Raw genomic sequence first — 18932 nt, 5'->3', positions numbered from 1 at the left:
CGGCATGTGGCTGGAGCCTCACAGTGCAGCAGGGAAGCTGAATTCCTGCTTCAAAGCTGATTAATGAAGAAATCATGAATTTTAACAAAAAGCCACAATCCACCTGGCCTGGTGGGGAAAGGATGTCTTGCAAAGAAGACAGTTTTAGACATTTCCATGTCTTTATGAAGATTTGGACCAAAAGAAGACGGCTTTAGACATTTTCATGTCTTTTATGCTTTCCTGAGTCACACAAGATTTGACCAAGAAAAACATTGTTTATCTGAATTAGTCCCATTTCCCTCTTCGAGAGTTTTGAGGATTGAACCAGATGAGCTTTGATATTTTTGTTTGAAAAATTCTTTTCTCTTGTGAAACAGCAAAAAAGAAAAAGAGGAACAGGCATTGCCCAATCAGCCACCGCCCGCCCAGAGCCAGCTGAGGACGTGACGTGAGACCTTTGACTTTTATTCAGATCAAGAGCTTAGCTCAACCATAATGATTTTAATCAGTATGATCATTCTAAATTTATGATTAGAATTAGTAGTTGTCGATTCATTTAGATTGGAAGCCGATTATTGATGATTTTAAGGTTTATATTTTATTGCTATTATTTGGGAGGTATGGCGTTCTTATCCTGAATTAATAACATGAAAGAGGGAGGTCTGCAGGGAACTCTGTTCGCAGGTTCATGGTAGTCAATTACTGAGTGAATATCTCCGTCATACAACCTCAAGCAGTGTTTGGAGCTTTAATATGTTTCAAATATGCCACCTTAGTGTGAGAGATAAGCTTTATTCCTATGTCCAGTGGTTAGCATATTGTGGCCTTCAAAAACATAATTCAAGCATTGAGGTAAGTTTCTTGCAGCTTAGCCAGGTTTAACCAAACCATCTTTAGTATAAATCACTCTCAGGATGCCTCAAAGAGACCAGGGAGCCTTGCTAGCTGAGGCTGCCAGGTCTCCTCCTTTGTCAGGAGGGGTTTGTGCCAGTGTGACCTGACAGGGAGACAGAAAATGTGTCTTAAGCAGGTGTCTCCTATCAGTACACAGAAAAGCTGAGCAGTGGACATAACCAAGTACAGCAGCCCATTTTCCACCTCTATCATTTTGTCTTCTAAAACAACACCTTGAGAAGTTTATTCAAGCTTTTGTTTCAAATCGTTTCAGTTACCGCAGTGCCCTCTACACTGGTGTCTGGTTTTCTTCCCTAAACCATCTTCAACTTGTTCAAAATGGTGAGGCCTGTTTCCTCACATATACTCGGAAAAGAGAGCATATCTCTCCTGTTCTAGCCTTTTTTTACACTGGTTGCCTGTTTGTTTCCAGATTCAGTTTCAAATTTTATTGAAAACCTTTAAGGCAAATACTGTATCATAAAATAATATACACATCATGTGACGGGCAGACTCTGGGTAACTCAATTTTATTTATGAAGCCCAAATCACAGATTAGCCTCCAACAGTTACATTTGATTACGTTTGCAGTCCAAACTGGATTTACCTGTTCTAATGTCCTTCCTGTACCTTTATCTTTATCTTGCTCAATTTGCCCAAAAAGATACAGAGATAGAGAGAGGGAGAGAGAGAGAGAGAATTAATTTGTAGATGCCACTATTTTGTGGCTCTGTTGTTTTTAGATCAATACTCTGTGAGCCAGTGCTGAGTTAGAGCTCAGTCCCATGTGGCTTTTTGTGTCCCTGTTGGTTCTAGAGACTCACTGCTGTCTGTTTAAGTCCGACTGACAACCGGTAGCGACTTCCTCGATTGTCACATAAAAGGACAGATAAAGGATTCAACAAGACATATTGTTTACTCACTCTAGGAAATGAAAATGGATGAAATGAAAGAATCAAAGTAGGACATGTCTGCCTGTGCATTTGGCATTTCTCTCAAAACTCTCTCAAATTAGCATAATTGAATTCTATAATAATTAACAAAAGCAATGTCAAGAGCAGCTTGTCCCGGCTTTGTTGATGCCATGCTGTATTGTGAATGCTACCATCATATCCCATTAATTTTGGAAGGTTTATTCATTTGTATGCTGTTTAACCAACAGGATACATTATGTTTTCTGCTTCGCCAACACACCCCTACTTCACTCTTCACTAATGAGGCCATTTGTCTTCTGATGCTGAGGAGAATGTGCTTATCACTGCATTACATGCTAAGCTTCTCATGGCCTCCAGATGGAAAGAAAGAGAAAGGCCTAAGTAAAAAAAAAAAAAAAAAAAATCAAGGCATGTACATGTGTGGATTGTCAGATGAGTGTGTGTTGCTCTGCTCTTGAACATGATGGAAATTTGTTCATGCCAGGCTGCATTAAGATGTTTATCCAGTAGCCCCACACTCACATAGATGCATTTTAAGACTTTTGAGGAGATATTTTGGAGGTGTAATGTTTACCAACCAAAACTGAAAAGCTAATGTTAGCATGCTAATGATGTCAACATAAACACGTTAGCCAGCTACAGTACTTATGCATCTAGCAGATAGAAAGCCACATCTGCATCAAATTTTAGTCCTTTGGATGCTTTTAGTGCTCTCCACCTATGACATGCCAAACCAATGCTAACCCTGGTTTTGCATCGTTCCTTACTCTTTCTGTTACAGAAAACGACATCTTGTATCTAACAGGTCTGTTCCCATCCCGGGCCTCCACAGTCCCTCTTTGAAATGAGCCATACTGGTTTGAAAAACCCATACTAACACCACCATACTTCCGATTCTGCCTTTCATTACCCTCAACAACTGCAAATTCATACTGCATACAGGTCTACCATGCATGTCCACATCAATGGCATTTAAGAAGCATGAAAAGGAGTAGAGGTATGGAGGTAATTTAGTGTCTTTATTTTGCAGTCCAATACAATGTATTTGAACAAAACTTTGGTACTGTAATCAGAATAAAGTGTTGAATGTCAGATATAAACTGATTGGAATCAGAACTATTTTCATTTTCGTTTTGGTTGCTCACCTATAAGTTTTGTTTATATCTGACATTCAACACCTTTTTTTGCTCAAAGAAAATTATTTTTGTTACGGTACTAATGTTTTGCTCCCAAATATGTTTTCTTTAACTGTAGAAATAAAGAAATAAAATAACCTCCATGCAGAAGCAGGCTAATGTTGACAATGTTGGCCCCAGAGGTGAAGACTCCAGGTGGGGTTGTCGGAGTGTGGAGGTCTTTCCCTGTACGTTCTTCAGGGGTGAGCTCCCCTGTGCAGGGCCCTCATTCTTTCTGTGTCCCCTCCCATTTGTCATCATACGCATGATCGGGGACTGACACAACATTGAATTGCTATTTTTTTTTTGTGTTGTCTTAGATTTTTCTCAGATGTACTGAAGCTGTGTCTGTGTATAATAGTTGACCATACAAGAAGACACCGGATATCTGTGTGCGATTGAGTGAGTAAGTGGGCATACGTGCTTGCAGTATATGTCATAGGGATTAATATTCAGGAAGTGCTATTTCTGCCACCCACAGTAAAGCTATATTGCCTGTTTTCATTCACTATCACACTTTCCATTAGGATTCCATAAAGCATTATTACTGGATATGTCATTCTCCATCTCTGCTGCTATTACTCACTTTTGATATTGCTTTCCTTCTTCTCATTCTCCTATCACTTTCCTCTTCCTCTCATGCTCGCCCCTTATGAGCCTAAAATTTTAAAACCACTTCTAATTAAAACAGAAAGCCATTCCAAGCAGATGTCATGAACTAGCCTGGGTAATTATTGCCAAGTGAACCATGGACCCTGTAGACCTTGACTGAAATGAGTAGCGAGCTCGGCAATGTCAGGTAAGAAGTGTAGAGAAAATGCACAATGTGGGCACATCTGACCTGCAGAGGCCACATGAGACTTTCAAGGGCTTTGTAAGGCAATCAACTAAAATCCTAAGCTGAAAAAATGTTCGACGGCCAACAATGTCCCCTAATGACTGACTCATTGCAGTTCCAGTGGACGGCTGACTCTGCTCCAGCCTGGTCCAGTCCACCTCCACCTGAACGACAAAGAACATTCTTTTGAGGACAGTGAAGTCCAGATCCTCTCCAGAGAACACTGTTAGTTTGAGAGAGGAGTCAAAGAAGCAATTTTTGTCCAAATAGAACACCCCTCTCTAAATAGAGGTGGTGGACTAAGACACAACTTCCATCTACAACTCTGTTTTGAGATCTCTACCCAAACATTTCCGCCCTAATTCACACAGGACAAAAGGCGTCGGCCCACATGTGAGGGTTCAAAGACAGGTAACGACTCACTGATACCGGATGTCGTTTATCGTCGTTAGAGGACACTGTTGGCTGAGAGGTTAAACATCTTCTACATTTTTTTCAGCATACTACAACCTCGATGACTGAGAATTTGCACTGACATAAATTCCTAAGCACAATTATAACAAGGACATTCTGTAGGCCAAAGGTTCTCGCGTCTCCCCTCACCTCTTTTTTTGTGTCTAATGCATGGTTTTAACTAGTGTCAAAGTGTCAAAGTTGGAGTTGGCAGTGCAAGCAGAGTTAGAGCAGTTTGAGCACAACCAAGGCAGACTGCTTGCTCTCTTTCCTTACACCCCCTCAGCTAAGCTTAACCTCCTTGCACAGCTCTAAATGTTATTTCTAATTTGAAGCATTACAGCCAAGATGGGGGGCCAGCTTAGAAACAGTTTTGGCTGTGTAAGAACATCGGAGAGCTCAGCTGAGGGCCTGTTACCCAGTGATTGATTAGACTGTACTGAAGATTCTTCTGCAGCAACAAGCTAAAGAAATTGAATGCCTCTGACCTCGGCCTGCTTCTGGCTCTCTGTCTGAGCGTGTTGCTTGTGGAGAGTGTGATTCTATGTATGTGGAATACATGTGTTATTATGTGATGCTTTAGCTCACTCGTAACAGCCCTGAGCTTATCACAGTCGCTACCAAAATCTCTTGAGCTGCTGTGTTCAAAATTTTCTTCTTCTTGCTTGAACAGGACTTTTCTTGACATGTTTTTGATTTCCAGTCCTCTCCACACTTGACAAGTTTATCAGCCTGTGGCCTTGCTGACTTGTAGCTTTCTATGGTAAACCGGTATGGGAGGTAAGGGGTTTAACCTCCCTGAGCTCGTGGCGGTCAGCAGTCAGCATCTGTTTCAGTGCTCTGTGATGGAAAACCTGAAGCAGAGATTAGACAGGTTTTGGAGACCGGCAGATGGAGGAAGAGGAGGCAGACAGCGCAAGGAATAAGTGTCAAAAAAACATGGAAAGTGGAGCTAATCAGTGTGGGATATCAGGAGAAAGAGAGCACTGCATAGGAATAAATTGAGACGAGATCTCCTCTGATGAGAGGGCCGATTGCTGAGATTTGTTCCTACAGAGAGGAAGCCCCACTGCAGACTATCTGTACTATTCTTTTCTCATTGCTATTTTCTGTCTGTTTCTCTGTCTCTGACAGCCAGGAAAACCTGTGCCCCTGCAGAGTTTGCCTGTTTAAATGGTCAGTGTGTGCCAGGTCGCTGGCGTTGTGACGGAGAACCAGAGTGTCCTGACGGCTCTGACGAGGCAGAGGAGGCCTGTAGTAAGTGAAACTATTCAGCTCCTTAAAGGAGACTTTCATTCTTTTAAGCTTGAGCCTTATTTTAGTAGCTGTGCCTGAGGTCCAGTTAGGAGTCTAGTTTGTACTCACCAAAGTAATTGATCATTTGCCTTTGCTCAAGTTTGACAGGACGAGAAACACAAGTGGGCATATGATTGGAAAGCAGTTTAGCTTTATTTAGACCAGTCGTTCCCAGTCTCAGGCCCCTATTACAGGATGCGAGAGGAATATAAGGGGTCATGATAGGACTACTAGGATAGAAAATAAGAAAAACATTATTTTGCCAAATGAAAATTGCATTTTATATTATTAATAAATTGTTTTATACTGATGTCAAATATGATTTTGTCTCAGATTTGCTTTGCCTTATGAAATCCTGCCTAGTTTTACATCTTTATGCCTTTGACTGCTCCAGTTCCAAAGACCCTAAGATAAGTGGTGGCAACCAGATGTATTAAGAAGCCACAAGCAAAAACAAAACTGAACTGTGTGCAGAACAGTAGCTAAAAGCAGCTTCACCTTGTTTGGTGCCGACTGAAGTTCTACCAGCCGACTGCTTACTAAAGGTCTGACAGCCCTGCTGGGTTTGTATTCTTCCAACCTGAGTCTTTGTCTTTAAAGCTCTAGAATCAAGCTGATCAGTAAGTTCTGTCCTTTCATTCTTGCTGCAAAGAATAAATGAAGCTGTGCCAGGCTAATAATACTGACATCTTGCACGTTGCATCTGGATATGTTGTCACGGCGTCATTCCAGTTGCCTAGAGCCTGTATTCAGGTTGCTAATTTCCCCTGATATCTCAGCTCTGGCAGCAGGTAAAGCCGTCTCATCTGCCTCCACTCGCCCACACACTTTAATGCTAAATTCTATTGAATGGCTAGTGCAAGAAAGGCCTTGATTACTTCTCTGCCAAGCTGTTACAGCCAAGGATCTCTGGCTGCCTGAGTTTAAGCCGGTGCCAGTCTAGCACACCCACACACCAGCTCTGAGAGGGTGGGGGTTAGGTGATTTGACGTCTCCATAATCAGACAAACTCAGGAGTGGGAGGCCTGAACCAGTTATTAATTGTTTTCTGTCTTTCTTAAATGATAATAGCTCCTTTTCCCCTGACTGCTTGCTTTACTCAAGACAGAGCTGAAAGTACTATACTGGTAAATAATAATGTCTAGTAAAAGCTGAACGTATCCACGCACTGAAATATAACTTCTGAAATTTGTTATGGTGAGTGGGTGTTTTAACCCCGCCAGGTTAGGAAAATGTTATTCTCAAAGTAATACATTTACAACAACACAATATAATGTGATATCATACAGCACAGTGTAGCATTAAGGTTCTATGTGTGAACTTGCACATATAAGGAACCAGAAGTGCAGGAGGCGCCACTGTTGTGCAGTGTTAAAAATAAAGAACTGTGACTGTATCTTCAGCAAAATCTATGATGGAGTATTCAGGCCACAAAGGGGATGAAGTTTGTTTGTTGTTTTTTTTTTTTTTTTCCTTTGTTTTTAGAAAGTTGCAAATTATTTCAAAATGTCAACAATTAAGTCAAAATGTTGAGAATAAAGTTTAAACGCTATTTCCAGAAAAGTTTGACTTTATTCTCAAAATGCAAAATAAAAAAAGGGTTTTCCTCTTTTCATATTTTTCCTTAATACCCTGTCATACAAAGCAGCTGAGCGTGGCAGCAACAGATATTTATTCACTCTCAGACCTGAGTTTATCTTTGAAAAGGAATTCTATTTTATTTTTAAGATGCTGCAGAGATATCGGTGCCACCACTACATTACCACAGGCCTACTGCGTATGTGAAATCTAAACAGCTAATTCCTCACCCACAGTTCGGTGACATGCAACAAGTTTTTTAAGGCCCTGAAAACATACTTGTTATGGGATTGGTCACTGGGATACTGGGATGCTCCAAATTTACACATGTAATATAACTACCAGAATCGAAGTTGCAGGATGATCAGCCACACTGTGTTACCAGAATAATTGGCCAAAAAAAGGAAACCTATTAATAATGAACCATTTAGAAAAAGGGCTATAGGTTTACAAGAAGGACTGTAATAATGATGTCTTTCAGAGTGCTCAGATATAACAGAGTAGACTGAGTGTTATTTTGACTCTCACCGTCATGATTTGATCTTCAAACTCCTTTATGAAGTTACCATGGAAGGGAATAAAAATGTGTCCAACTCGGCAGGAAATGAATCAAGAACAAGCTGAATAAATTCTTCAGAGGATAATCATTCTAGTTTTGTTGCATTTTATTGGCTGCGGACGACTCTGTCAGTTTGATGACTAATGTAGCACCTGAGCAAAGCTTCTAATGTCACCCTCAGAAAGCTGAGTGTGAGGAGTAAGACATAAAGAGACCTCTGAAGGATAGCAAGTTTGTATTGGAAATCCAGTTACATAAATGAAGGAAGGAGTCGCCACTTGCGTGCAGACTAAGGAGATAGAGATCTGGACTGAGAAGTAAGCCATTTATATGGAAAATCCATTATATATTCATGATGCTGTAATGCAAAATTTTCCAGAACATCAGCACTTTAAGTGCTCTGCTATCAAAGATCAGTTTGCTTTAATACAGTCGGTCAGAAATCTGGTGGCTTTGTTTGAATCTTTATCTTCTCAGGTGTTGATCCGTTGTTTAGTTGTGCTGTAGGGTAAATTCTTTCCTCCTGAAAGTCCAGCTGTAATACATTCAGTCGCTGCACTGCAGCATGTATCCCTCCTGATTATGCGTTCAAATGAGAAATGTCAGGTCAAGGTCGTGTTCTAAACAGAGGGCTTGCTAATGAGATCCACTTCATCACAGCTGTTTTTCTGTGAGTGGATCTGACTGTGCCGTAATCACACAGAGGAAGAGAAGAGAGTTTACAAATATACAGTAAGCAATAGCAGCCAACCTACTGTACTCCTGAATGGTTCTCTTATCTGTCTCAGTAGCCTTGTTTCACTGGTCGGTGAGAGTGCAAAGCTGTAAAGAGCATCATACATCTGTCAGTGAAAAACTTCTGATGTGCCATATTTTTCTGCTTAGTTTGAAGATGCAAAAAAAAACAAAAAAAAAAACAAGCTCTAACATGAACATTTAGCATATCCACCAACATTAACATCCCGCCCCCATGCAACACTTCACTTTGGAATCAAACACTACCAAGCTTCACAGGTATGAGCTAAACTTTGCTAAGCTGGGGCTTGTTTTGCTCCTTTCACAGTGAAGGAGCCGGTGACTGCACGACTGTTTTGCACAAGCTAATGTAACACAGCAGACACGTTAAAGTGCCATGCTCCAGTCGTTCTAAAGCCTTATAAGCTGTGCTCTGGCCTCTCGCATGCAGAAACCCCTCATGCTGTTGCTCAGTTTTACGTTGCCTCCTGACTCTCTTGAACTTTGTTTCTACGTCAATTTCACTTGTGCGCACACAAACAGTCACATTTTCACGTGCACAATCACTGCGCTAAGTCATTTTGCTGCAGACAGTGCCATTGCTATCATTCTGGCCCACTGAGTGGATTCCCAATTACACGCTGCAGTAGCGTCACACTGCCGTATTATGAATTCAAATTGGGGCCACACTGGCTCTTCACTCTGGAGAAATGTGAAGAGCCAGAGCTCATAGGTTTTGTGTCAGATTAAACTGTAATCAAGGAAGAACTGGGCCACTGCAGCCAGCTGGGCAGCAGCTCCTTTGCTTTCCAGCTGAAGCAGTGGCATTTTTATGCACCTTTAGTTGCCCACGTCACCTTTAAGGATTTAAAAAGGGGAGGGTGAATATTAGCTACTTGACACACTCTGGCAAAACTGCTGAGTTCAGCTCTGCTCAGCTCTGCATCTCAGTTTGTGTTCTAGGAGTTGACAGGTGTGAAGAAACTTCAGTGTTTCCTTGAGGAGCCTTTCATTATGTGAGGGCATAACCCTGAACTGGTATAGATTTGGATTATTCAAACACCTGGATTCTTTCTTTTTTAAGATCTTCTAAATTGTGGTTTTCTGGTCCTGAATTATAGTTATTTCTTTGAAAGCGGTTGTGATGAAAACCTCTTAGAAACCTCTTTGGAGATACTGAGCTTCAAACCCCTTTGAGCTTTTTTCTGGGGAGTTAATAATAAAGACTAGCATTTTTATTGACTAAAGAATGGGGAGAGTTGTTTTTGTTTCAACGTTTGCATCACCCATGTGGGATACCTCGCATTGTCACAGTACACTAGGTGCTATGAGAGGACCTGACTGTAGGTTAATTTACTGCTGACTCGTTATATTGACACTCCAAATACTGGCACAGAAACTGAAAACTGATGTAAAGCAGATTTTCTTGGTGAGTCTTATGAGTAATCTTCCCACTCTGTGTGTGTTGTTTTTTTTTTTGTTTTTTTTTTGGTCTGTCTCTGCTTTGGCATTTTGTCACCTGATAAATTGTTGGGGTGCCAATTGTGGGGAGGAGGTTTACCTTCAGAACCTGCTTTTTTGGAAGGTGGCACTTCCAGTCGGTGGCTCTGCTTCAGAAACGGAGCAGTATTGTACTTGTTTCTTCGAAACAAACAGGTTGTTGACAGATTTCAGCCGTGCCTGAGCAGTTTTGTTAGTGTTCGATGAAAACAATAATCAAGTCATACTGTGCTTCTATTGACTTTCATCATTAGAGACCAGCTTTTTACTTAAATTTGTTTCTGGGACAGAGATGTGTTTTGCAGTGATCCAACACATTTGTTTGGTTTGTAGTGAGGTGGGATATCTTATATTAGAGTTACACAACAATAACAGTAACTATTAGCTGGTATTATAGCTGCATTCAGTGATTACTTCCATTATATGTCAATTATTTCCTCAGTGAAACATTGTATGAAAATACAAAAAATGTCAGAACTTCCTAAAAACTGTGATGACATCTTTAAAGTTTGTGTCAATAACAGAAAATTATTTAATCACATAAGACAACATCTGAAATCACCTAACCAGTTAATGTTTCAAAATAATTGCTGATATGTTTTCTCTTAACTGAAAAATCAGTTATTTAATTGTTGATCATAGATAGTAGGGTTTAAATAATAACCTCATAAAAACTGAATTAAGAAGAAGGGAGGTATGAAGGCTCACTGATTAGCACTGTCACCTAATAGCAAGAAAGTGTCCTGAGACGGAATCCACTACCTTGGTTGTTCTAAACATTCCCTCGTCGTTTACTGTGAATGGCTGTCTGTATGTGTTAGCCCTTTGGCAGACTGTACCCTCTGGCTAGTGTTTGCTGGGCTTTCAAGACCAAAATTTATGAAAATATTTAAAATTGCCAGTACATTAATCTGGCTTCATTCAGCTGCTGAATGAATTCGCCATCAGAGCCCCGACACTGCCACACACATGCATGGCAAAACATACGCAAACTCCACATGCGCACATACTATAGCTGCACAGGCATCAAAGCGTTCTAGGATTACTCAGAAATAGGCTTTTAAACATCAGGCTACGTGTCCTTTGGATAAGTGTTTAACAATAACATGTGACTAGGCTGTCACACTATGCTGAGTGGACAGATTTACAGTATATGTATCTGTCGTCTTGAATTTCCTGCTGGTTCGTCACCACTGAAAAATATCTATTAGCAAGTGGAAACAGGAAAATACATATTATTGCATATTAATGAGCTGCAAATGATCACTTCCATGTTTATCAGTGTAGTATTCGATTTGTTACGAAGCTCTAGTTAATTATTTCAGATCAGTTTCACACTTGTCTGTGCCTATTAACCCTCTTCATCACATTATTATATCGTATTCCGGGCGACAAGTGACAAATTGAGGAGCGTTCTTCACTGAAAGCCAGGTTTTGGGGAAAATGAAAAGTAAAGCTACTACACCATCTCACCACTGAGGCGAACGCTGCCATGAGTCTTGTAAAAGGTGATGAATTCTAAACCGATCTCCTGCCAAAATGCCCTGTTGGCGATGAGTCCTCATTTTTCACTCAGATGGTAAACAAGAGCCGGGCAGTCAGTTTGTTTGTAATTGGCTTTTATTAAGTTGCTTCCTTCTCAAGCAAAAACCCATTACCTATGTCTACACGTATCAGTAGCCGTGACAGTGACAGCAAGGTACCACTACTCACTGTCACAGTGAAATTTGATTTTCTGTTTGAGTTTGGAGGAACAGGGCTCATGCTTCATTAAAGAGTCATCAGTTAAAAAGACAGGACAGCTCACCCTGTGCTCAGTGGATTCACATTGTCTGTGCCGTACCTGCCTTTCCTCCATCTTTTTCCACTTGGTATGGATGGATTGGATTTTGCTTAAGGATATGACTTTGAAAGGTCAAGCAGCGGTTAGTCTCATCATCTGTTCCCCTTTTATACATTATCTTGTGTTTGGCATGCCTCCTCTCTTCTTATGGATTGATTTTTTTTTTCTCCAATGCTCTCTTCTGTATTTCTTTTTCTTCTGCCCTCCTCTCTCTCTGTTCCTTCTTTTCTCTGTCTGCTTCTTGTTCTTTGCGTGGTTCTCTTTGGACCCATCTTGGAATTCATTCAGGTTACTTCCTGTCTCGTAGACTGCACCTTTTGGTGTCTTTCATCTCAGACATTTCTAAGAAACGGTTCTTGTATTTCTTCCCTGATCACTCTGTCATTCTACACATTTTAGCTCATCATCCCTTCCTGCGTTTGGTTCTTTCTGTCTTTACTAAGCCTGATTGATCCCTTGACACTCTCAACCATTGTTCCTATTGCATGCATAATGACATTAGTGTTGATACAGGTAACACTAAAGACTGTCAAACATCTAAACACTTTTTTTTTCTTGGGCAGTGCACTTTCTAAATGATCTACAATATGAAACTGAAACAGAAGAAATGGAATATAACTTTTAATCCCATTCGTGTACAGGATGTAAGCCATGAGGAAGATGATAAGTGTAACAACAGGACATTGATCAATGCAATATTTTAGTGCAATACAACTTTCAATTGAAATTTGTTGACAACTACAATTTGTGGACTGTAAAATCACTGCAGGTAAATGCCACTACTCATCTAGTAGAATACAATAACACAGTGCTCGCTGAGCCTAAGGTCCCTGCTGTACAAACAACCCCCAAGCACTGCAGTGCCAGTATTTGTTTGTTTATTTATTTATTTCTGCAGGGTCAGGGTCTGGCTGCATCCATCATTCTCACTGCTTGGTCTCTCCAAGCACTAGCTACCTCTCTACTGTCCATCATCCATGCAATGTTAAAGGGCTGAAAAAACATATCTTCATGTAGCATTTAACGGTTAGGTTACCTATCATCCAGACTTACAGACTGGTTAGTATTATTTTATCACAAATGTGTACAGCAAATGTTGTTGGATAATGAGTAACCACTGTTATCCTCGGGCTCTTGGTCACCCTGTCACACATTGTGGTCGCTCATCTTTGAACATCTTCTATGTATGAAGTAATTTATAGATAGTATCAGTTTGGAAGACACCATAGAAAGTGTCTTTTGTAATAGCTGTGTACTTTGGCCACCCGGGAGCTCACATGCAGGCAGCAGCCTTTGTAGCGTTCACAATGGTGAATAATCTTTTAAAATGTTGCTTTATCCAAATTATGTTACAGATCAGCACCGAAATCTAACAAACTGTTCCAGGGGCCTTACTCTACCTCTCAAAAAAAAAAAAAAATCATTAAATTCCGTTCTTTACTTTTAGTTATGCTGTTAACAATCAAACAAATGCTGGCAAAAACATAACCCCCACCCTTGGTGGAGCTAATGGAAAAACTATGTCATATTGGAATTATGTCTGTGCAGATTCTCAGTCATCCAGGTCATAGTATGCTGAAAAAACTTAGAAAAAATCAACTGGACTAGATTTCTAGGTCGAAGACGTTTCACCTCTCATCCAAGAGGCTTCATCAGTTCTGACTGGCGGAGATATTTATAGTATTTTGGCCTTTAAAGGACTGAAACACCACTGAGGGGGATATTGGAATTATGTTAGATAAAAAGGAATTCAGTTTAAGCCTAAATGCAGTGCTTTAATTGAGGTATTTTCATATGAACAGACTTAAAATGCTGGCGACCTTATGGTTGTCAGGTCCAATTACCCACAGTGTCATTTATGTACAACATTGCTAGTGACAGCATCTCAGATTCTCTTATAAACCCATAAACTGTTTTCATTATGGAGCTTGTCCCCTGTCATCATGCTACAAATGATCCTCTTATGACATTGTTTGACTGGCTCTGTGCCAGTCATGTGACTGAAACCATGAATTGGCCCTACCTCACAATGGTGAAGAATCCTTTCAAAAAATTCCTGGATCTGGACGGTGATCAGCACCAAAGTCTATTGGGTTATTTTGTGGAAAAACAGTACCTCCACCTTGGTGGTGGTTGTTGATGAAGGCGTGCTTGAGTTCCTTTGACAGGACTATGTTGGTGTATGTGATTAAAAAAAAGTTGGGAATTATTTTTCTTAAATGTGGGAAAATTAAATCATTGAAAAGTTAAATGATTTGCCATGTAGGCTAGCCCTTTGATTTCATCCTGTAGGCAGAGATGTATAATTAACAACATGCATCATATTAAATGTGCTGTAATCTGGATCAAACCCACCCTGTGCCAACTAGAGCAGATTGGCAGCAAAAGGAAGAGGGGGGCTATGTTGTTCTTTTGCTTTGCAGCCAGCTGTGGTTTTGCTGTATTTCATGATCTGTCTGTATGTGTCTTTAGAGGCTGCCCAGACATTAAAATCAATTGGCCAGAGTTGTGGTGTTTTGAATGAGTCTTAACTCCATCATGGGGATGAAAGAAATTGAGCCCAGCAGTGTGTCATAGTTGTTTTTGTTGCTGCCTTTATGGGAATAATAAAACCACTATAGTAATCTTCCTATTGATTTTATTTCTGCCAACAGGCAAACAGACGTGCCCTCCGGAGAAATTTGACTGTGGGGGATCCACCAATAAGTGTGTCTCGTTGTCATGGAGATGTGATGGGGAGAAGGACTGTGAGAATGGGGCAGATGAGGAGGACTGTGCATCTGGTGAGTTATGTCAAAGTCTGGTATCATAATGAAAATAACTTAAAATAAATATATGCAACTATTGATTCTGCTGATTGTACTTCTATTTTTCAGTGCTAACTGCCTTTCACAAGGGTATTTTATTTCAAATAGTGGCAAGAACTGGTGTACAGAAGCAAATGGCTTTGACTTGATGAGGCTTCAAGTCAGTAAAATATGGAGAACTCAGATTCCTCCTTTTTTGTATTCCGTTGTGTCATCCTTTGTCTCATTTATCCAGAAGCTTAAGATGTTGAAGCACAGTAGGGAACATGCTATATCATTAGCAGGATGAAAAGAGAGTTTTGATTTAAGCCAGCTACACTCGACAACCACCATTTAATGTAGACTGTTTTGGTGTGAAATATCAGATATTAGCAGCTTTGTGATGATACTTGAACATTTCTGTCATCACATTTTGAACCTTTTGAGTCTTTAGCCTTTTCACTGCAGGATCCCCAGATCTATCAAAAATAACTTCACCTCCTACATAGCCAATCAGACAACTCAACCGTGCGGCAGCCCCCACCCCCGCCTCTGCGGGGACTATCTTTGCCCTACTTCCGAGGTGCCATGAAGAATTGGCTCCATCTTTTCTCCTCTCCTTTGCCTCTTCATGTCAACAAACACTGATTGAGGGGTGTGATGTTTACACCGCGAGGTTTGTGCAAAATGGCATGTGCACACAAGAGAGAAAAAGCCATGTCCTTATTATCCTATACTGTATAAATGATGTTTATTTTTTCTGGCATCTGCTCCCTTTCAGTTGTTTGTGTGGGTGGGTGCTAAGACTGTGATTGGCTGGTGTCAAAGCAGCTCAATTTTGAGCTGTTATGTAGAAAATAAGCCAAATCAGTTTGGCATAAAATCAAAACACAAATCAGAGAAATTGTCTTGTTGAATAGATACTTACCCTCTTCTCCTTGAAAGACATGCAGTTTAAGTCCTTTTAATTTGTCATGCAATAAAGCCAGATGATTCTGCAGTTGACCCGTCAGTGACTCCCGGTCTCTGTGGCCACATTCACGCCAGAGGACATGGCAGTGATTCCATCGACTTTAGATCTAATGCCTTCTTAGCTTTGATAGATTTTCACTGCTCTGTCCATTGAGACCCACTCTAGCTTGTGCTAATCCTTTTTTCATTCTAATGTCTGTATTGATGCGACAGTCTTAAGCTCCTCAGTGGTGACACAGGGGCAGGCAGCAGACTGCCGCCCACCCAGGCATAGGCCAAAATCACTCTAGAGGTAAATGCTGCTCAATGTGACCAGGAGCGCAGCACAGTGCAAAATAGCATTACAAATTAGGTCTATTAAGTGCTGCTCAGGCCAGTTTATCTGAAGACTGATTGGGCCAGTACCAACCTGAAAGATGATGCTTAAATCAAGGGTAATAAGCTTTTAAAGGTTGCCTTACTGTTGATCAATTTGAAGGTACCAAGCATTGATTTTACAGTTGTTACAGTCAGAAGTTTACATACACTAAGGCTGAAGTCATTAAAACCTTTTTTTTAACCACTCACAGACATCATATTAACAAACTCTTGTTTTGTCAAGTCTGTTAGGACGTGTACTTTATGCATGACAAGTAATTTTTCCAACAGTTGTTTACAGATTATTTCACTTATAATACAAAGTTCCAGTAGGTCAGAAGTTTACATACACTCAGCTGACTGTGCCTATAAATAAATTGGAGAAGTCCAGGAAATGACGTCATGGCCTTTGAAGCTTCTGATTGGCTAACTGACATCATCTGAGTCAGGAGGTGTAGCTGTGGATGTACTTTAAGGCCAACCTTCACACTCTTTGATTGACATCATGGGATAATCATAAGAAATCAGCCAAGACCCCAGAAAAACAAACTGTGGACCTCCACAAGTCTGGTTCATCCTTGGGAGTAACTTCCAAATGCCTGAAGGTACCACATACATCTGTATAAACAATACTAAACAAATATAAACACCATGGCACAATGCAGCCATCATGCCACTCAGGAAGGAGACGTGTTCTGTCTCCTAGAGATGAACGTACTTTGGTACGAACACTATAAATCAATCCCAGAACAGCAACGAAGGATCTTGTGAAGACACAGGTACCAAAGTATCTATATCCACAGTAACACGAGTCCCATGTCGACATAACCTGGAAGGCTGCTCAGCGAGGAAGACGATGCTGCTCCAAGGCCGCCATTAAAAAGGCGGACTATGGTTTGCAGCTGCACACGAGGACAAATATCTTACTTTTTGGGGGAATGTCCTCTAGTCTGATGAAACAAAAACTGAACCATTTGTTCAAGTGGAGTGAGGAAAGATAAAGTGAATTGGTATCTTGAAGTGGACGTCCAACATCAGGACCATCACCAAGAAGGCACATACTGCCTATTTTGTTACATTTATATTACACAGCCTTATGCTAGTTTAGTGTTTACTTGCCCCTTGCATGGGGATATGTACATACACATTGAGAGCCAATGTACCAGAGTCAAATTCCTCGTGTGTCCAACACACCTGGCCAATAAAACTGATTCTGATTCTGATTTTGATATATTGAAGCAGCATCTCAGGACATCAGCCAGGAATTTCAAGCTTGGCCACAAATGGCTCTTCCATATGAACAATGACACCAAGCAGACTTCCATAGTTGTGTCAAAATGGCTTTAGGACAACAAAGTCAAGGTACTGGAGAGACCATCACAAAGCCCTGACCTCAGTCCAACAGAACATTTGCGGGCAGAGCTGAAAAGGCATGTGCAAGCAAGGAGGCCTACAAACACCCATCCTGTCAGGAGGAATGGGCAAAAATTTGTTGTAGAAAGCTTGTGGAAGGCATTCTTGAAACCTTTAACCCAAGTTAAGGAATTTAAGGCAACACTACCAACTGCTAACTGACTGTACTGTATGTAAACTCCCGACCCACTGGGAATGGGATGAAAGAAATAAAAGCTTAAATAAATTTTTTTTCTCTACTGTTATTCTGATATTTCATATTCATAAAATAAAGTAGTGATTCTAACTGCCCTGATTCAGGGAATGTTTATCGGATTAAATGTCAGGAGCTGTGGAAAAACTGAGTTTAAATGTATTTATCTACGGTGTATGTAAACTTCTGACTTCAACCGTATGTTTGTGGTTCAGCTTAGTAACTTACAGTAAGAAATGATGTTTATATTTGACAAACTTGCAATACACAATTTGTATCTATTGCCAGTGAATACAGAAAGTAGTCTGATGTTCAGCTCTGCAAGAAGACGTAAGCATAACACTTTGACAGCAGAGGTTTGTTCAGTTTATCTTACTCTTATTTAGTGTTTCAAATGCCTCAACTAGAGCTTGACCAGCTGCCATGCCTGGCTATTATAAGAAAAAACAGTAAGATAAACTAGAGCATTCTATCATATTGTAAATCACTTTGTCTTTGAGGATAATACATGTTTTGCAGACTTATCAAATTAGCATTCTCAGTGGTGTATTGCATGTGTTGTACATGTCACAAATCCTGTGTGAATGCAAGCTTAAAAGAAGCTTATAGTTCAGGGCACTTGTGATCATAAGAGCCTTATGTGTCAAAAACACTGGTGTAATACTCTTGTACTGCAGACTGAAAGCTGCAGACCTTTCACATTTACACTCGTGACATGAGGCGAGGGAGCAGTGGTGTAAATTACCAGCTGGTGTGAGTACATCTCAGCGTGTCTGCTTGTTACAGACTAGCAGTTGGCACACGGGCAGCTGGACAACTGACTTCAAAGTAGCATTAATATTGCTGGATATTGGGTTTAGAGGGAGTAGATAAATGAATGAAAATGTGTAAAATGACGCAGTAACACCTGTGCAAAAATGGGAATAAGGCATTCTAATGAGCATAACATTTTTCCTATTGCATTTTGCTCCTGCCAGCAAAGACCCAGCTGCAAACCTCATAGCCTGTGTAGCTATGAACGTAGTTCCAAGTGACTTTCATGCCTGAGTGCATTTAATTCAAAGCACTCAAGCATAAATTAAAAGTCTGATACCACTCCAGCACACTAAACTTTGAATGTTAAAGGAAATCCTCAAATGCAAAAAGAAACAAAAATGCTGTTTCATTGTCTATTCCTGTTTGGTATAGGCTTACACATAACCCCTCATGTCCTCCCTGTGCCTGTGTGGGTTCTCTCTTTTCCTCCCACAGTCCAAAGACATGCAGCTTAGGTTGACTGGTGATTCTAAATTGCCCGTAGGTGTGTGTGTGTGTGTGTGTGGTTGTTTGTCTACATGTCAGCCCTGTTATAGACTGTTGACCTGTCCACGGTGTACCCCGCCTCTCACCCAGTGTCAGCCGGAATTGGCTCCACACCCCCCCC

At 40.7% G+C, this 18932-nt stretch overlaps 1 protein-coding gene across 5 annotated transcripts in view; it reads left to right on the top strand.

Annotated features, from left to right (window-relative positions):
- Window positions 1–18932, top strand: part of LOC109970631 (low-density lipoprotein receptor-related protein 8-like) — a 76773-nt gene that overhangs the window by 22281 nt on the left and 35560 nt on the right. For 3 of the 5 annotated variants that reach the window (XM_020618332.1, XM_020618333.1, XM_020618331.1), the window contains exons 3-4: window positions 5412–5534; window positions 14443–14571. In XM_020618332.1, the coding sequence (XP_020473988.1) occupies window positions 5412–5534; window positions 14443–14571 (252 nt within the window). Of the gene's footprint in view, window positions 1–3623; window positions 3786–5411; window positions 5535–14442; window positions 14572–18932 lie in introns of those variants that run through there. The other 2 variants (XM_020618335.1, XM_020618334.1) reach the window with 2 other exon arrangements.

The sequence above is a fragment of the Monopterus albus genome, unplaced genomic scaffold (genome assembly GCF_001952655.1).
Source record: "Monopterus albus unplaced genomic scaffold, M_albus_1.0 scaffold204.1, whole genome shotgun sequence".
Classification (NCBI taxonomy): Eukaryota; Metazoa; Chordata; class Actinopteri; order Synbranchiformes; family Synbranchidae; genus Monopterus; species Monopterus albus.
This window is presented reverse-complemented; position numbering and strand designations above follow the sequence as displayed.